The sequence below is a fragment of the Rhincodon typus genome, chromosome 38 (assembly GCF_021869965.1).
Source record: "Rhincodon typus isolate 14 chromosome 38, sRhiTyp1.1, whole genome shotgun sequence".
In the NCBI taxonomy this organism is placed as follows: Eukaryota; Metazoa; Chordata; class Chondrichthyes; order Orectolobiformes; family Rhincodontidae; genus Rhincodon; species Rhincodon typus.
The window spans coordinates 7,490,849-7,495,050 of record NC_063369.1 but is presented as its reverse complement, the minus strand read 5'-3'; the positions used below and the strand labels follow the sequence as shown (position 1 = coordinate 7,495,050).

Sequence of the window (4,202 nt, the reverse complement as noted above, 5' to 3'; positions counted from 1 at the left end):
TGATGGGTATGTGCTAGACTCTCTGAGCAGATGCCGGTCCACACAGCTTGGAGGAAACATTGGTGGTCACTAGTAATTCAGAGGCTAATGTCTTGGGGGCAAAAACAAATTGCTGGAGAAACTCAGCAGGTCTGATACATATATGGAGATAAAGCAGAGTTAACATTTCAAGTCCTGTGACCTTTTTATTTGAATGTTTTGGGGCCATGGGTTCAGATCCCACCACTATAACTGATGAGATTAACAAATCAATTAATAAATTTGGAATAGAAAGCTGGTGTCTGTAGTAGTGATCATGAAAATTACCAGCAGCTGTTTTTTAAAACAAAAAACACCTTGTTCACCTATGCCCTTCAGGAAAGGAAATCTGCTGTTCTTATCCAGTTGGTCTACGTGTGCCTTGAGAAACACGGAGATGTAGATGGCTCTTTACTGTGCTCAGGTCAAGGCAGTCGGGGATGAACAATAAATCCTGGGCTTGCCAACAACACCACATCAAATAATTTTTAAAAATAGGAATTGGCTGTTCAGCTCTTCCAGCCAGTTTGGTTATTTAGCTGTTTTGTAGTTCGACTCTATTAATCTCCTCTTTGACCTATACTCCTTGATGTTCTTGCTTACTGGATCCCTCTTGAAAATTTCAAATGACTCAGAAGTTTCAAATTACCACACCCATTTGTTAAAAAAATGCCCAAGACATTTGAAGGCATTGCCTCAAACTTGTTTCGAAATTGTGAATGATTTGTGTACAAATGTGGTCCCTTTAAATTTTTTTTTTTTTTGCATGGCTATATGTGCAAGGTAATTTAAAGGCACCAACTTGTTTGTCGCCTGCATGAGGGCTTTCTGGTCTCTGAGCAGCTGCACAGCTTAGAGGGAACATTATTTTTGTGTTCTGAATTTATAATAGTTTCCCAGTAACTATTGCTCACCTGGCAGTTTGTTTATAATGTATCAAGTGCATATCCAACCATCACACTGAGTGGTGGTTCATGATTTGTAACTCCAGGTTTTTTGTGAATAAGTTTATTTTAGCTTGTCTCTTTGTTTTTCTTTCAGATGGAAGATTTGTATGAAGATTTTCACATTGTGAAACTCCCATTGTTACCTCATGAAGTCAGGGGCACTGACAAAGTCAACACTTTCTCTAAACTCCTGCTTGAGCCTTACAAGCCACCGAGTAAATGAATAGACTCCCTCATTCCGTTTCAAGACTGATGCAAAGAGATCCAAGATTTGTAATTTATTAACACTGTTTGTAGGAAGGAGCTTGGGGAGGGAATGCGTGGATGTTATTTATTGTTTCGATCAGTTTTTGATTTCTGGTTATTGTAACTTTAAGGAGGTGATTTTGCATTGTGATCTCAAGAGGTTGTGTCAAAGTTGTAGAATGGAGCATTATATATCTACAGCTTTATTCTGTGATTAACTGCTTCAGATTCTTCCCCTCCTCTTAATGGTTGTCTGTCCTGTCTCAAGTGACCCTATGTCTTGAGGACCCAACGCATCCTCTGTAATTCTCCTCCTACCAGCAGTTCACTTAACTGTGGCTGTTTCTCCAGTTGAACACCTCGAAATGAAGTGATTGCTTTACTACAGAAGCAACAGTTGTATTAGGAATCAACAGTGACCCCTTTCCTACTACCCACCCCTGCCCTATTCCTTGCCACAGATGCTGCTACCTAAAAATGGCATTATGAAACTAGCCCATTAAATGCTTTGACACAAGCAAGCCACTCTCCTATAACTCCATGTTTCATTTCAGCAGCAGTTGAAGTTGTTCGTTATTCATGCGAATAGGAGCCAGCTGCCCCATATTAGGCAACAAATTCTAATCTTTTGAGACCAATTCAGCAATCATCATGTAACCTACGTATGTTTCTTTAGAGCGTTCCTTATTTCACTCAGCTCTCCATTAGATAAGCAGACCAAATACATCTTCTGTCTCTTTCAGAACATGGGTTATATGAGAAAGCTTCTCTAAACCTGACCACTGACAAAGTACTTAAAATGGTGCATTAGGTTTAAAAAAATTATCTGGCATTGCTGGTTCTGGTGTTGTCAGGCCTCCGATTCGCTTTACGCAATCTGACACTTGAGATTTTATCTGTGTTGATATGCTGCTTTGAGTGCTGTCTGTGCTTTATGGGGCCTTTTTCCAATTTGGAAAGGCTTTTAATGAAGAGAAGGGTTTATGAAGAACCTACACACACCTGAAATTTTTGAGACCCGTCCGTTTTGTTGTATTGGGTCTGTTTACGGATTCTCTTGTGGACTCTGTTTTCCTTTACACTGTTCATGATCAGAGTCTGGGCCAGATGGGAGTTGGTCTGGAGCCTCCTCTATGAATTTGGGGCTCGGAGTGGGATTGGGCTGTTTATACTTTCTGACTGAATCTTTGTCTGTTAAAGTGGCTCACCTAGTTTAACATAACGAGCGATGGTGGAGCAGAAAGATCAAATGATTCACAAAGTACAGAGGTCGAAGTGATGTGACGTTTGCCAGGGCAGGAGTGGACAGCGCTAAATACGGTTCCTGCTGCTGGTCCTCGTCCTCCTGAGCTGATGAGTATTTGGAAATTGCTTGTTGGCCTGACACCTGAGAGTGCCCACTTAGGACAGAATGCTGTTTAAATGGTGCTTGGTGTCCTCCTGACAATCGACACCGTTTTTTTTGAGTGGGGTCATTTATAACATGGGATAAGAAATTCAATAAACACCTAATTATTCATGGTGGTCTCACCACATGCGAGTATTGCAATTGTTTTTAATAGTTTGTGAAGTTCACGATGAGTTGACTTGAAGACATTATTCTATGACTGTTGAAGTCAAAATGCAGACTAAATACAACAGGGGCCATACACTACTCGGTGACTGCAAATTCTCCGTATGTTTTATTTCCCTCACATATCAGGGACTACATGTTGAATGATATATCCACTCTGGTCCAGTCAGTAGTCTGAAAAGACTACTGCCCAAATGGTACAATAAGTGGCATTTGTGTGTTAATATTATGGAAACTGTGATGGGAAAGGCAAGCTTACTTAAAAGCACTGGGTCAATCATCCCCTGCTTTCTGTTCACTTTAGACAATTATCTCTCTGAAACCGGCCCTACCTTCCCATTAACTAAACAGACTATTGCTTGAGTTTTAACTAACCAACTCTCACCAAAGAAAGATGGATACAGAGCTGGAGGGAAGAACACATAATCAGGGATGCTTTTTTTAGGTAAGAGAAACCTATCTTAACTGGCTAGCAAACAACCCAACTCATGCAATTTAAAATTAAAATGTAGAATTAATTTAAGTCCATATCCAAATGCTATTTTCTGCAGAGTTCCCTTTTTGGCTGCTGCAGTAACTCATTTGCTTCCAAATGGATGCCATATGGCTGAGTAGTATACGCCAGTAGTTCGCTATCCACATTGACTTAGCAGAACCTATCCCATTTAAGGGAGGTGGTTCAACATCTGGCACCTGAAGGCATAGTTGGAAAAGAGGAATTCACTGGGGTTCCTGCTGATGAACTGTTTGTACAGTATCTAAGCATTGTTGGAAGATAGACATTTGTGGGTGACCAGTGAGAGAGCAGGATGTCCCTCAGTGAATTGATTGCTTTTCACAGTGTCACAAGCTATGCTGAGGGCAAGATGCTGGAAGTTACCGAGTGTCTACGACCAGACCCCCACTATCAGCAGAGAAAAGAAAATTGATAGAGAAAAGCTATCTTTTTAAAGTAGTAACACTAACAGCTATTATTAAAGTTTGAGTTGAGTTTAAATACTACAAGGGTAAACTTAAGTATTTATTTGTATTGTTTACAATAATTTCTAGGCTGGAGATGGGGAATAAATGTATTAAAACTCTTGAAATATACAATTATTGTGGGCTGTTGTGTTTTACACATTTTCTTGATGGAAGAAGGGCACTTAGAGCTTGCAACTGGGTTAGTTATATTGTGCGTTAAAGAGGAGCTTCAGAGGGCAACAGTTACAGTGCACAGAAGAATGTGGAAGTAAAGGTGATTCCTTGGTTTCTCATGCTCTAAAATTGCTTATCTTTACTGACATAAGCCATATGTAGCAGTTGCAAATTAGAATCTTTGACTGTTGGACCCCAAGCCTGTCTCTTGGGGGGCAAAAAAAGGACCACCACATTTTCCATTTGTAACTGCCTCTGTGGGAAGTCATCCAAACTCCATG

General features: G+C 40.3%; 1 protein-coding gene across 1 annotated transcript in view; it reads left to right on the top strand.

Annotated features, from left to right (window-relative positions):
* The window catches only part of get3 (guided entry of tail-anchored proteins factor 3, ATPase), a 15,433-nt gene extending 11,557 nt beyond the window's left edge, over positions 1 to 3,876 (top strand). The window contains exon 7 of the mRNA XM_020534541.2: positions 1,060 to 3,876. Within this exon, the coding sequence (XP_020390130.1) occupies positions 1,060 to 1,188 (129 nt within the window). The 3' untranslated portion in view covers positions 1,189 to 3,876. The remainder of the gene's footprint in view (positions 1 to 1,059) is intronic.
* Positions 3,877 to 4,202: the final 326 nt, after the last annotated feature.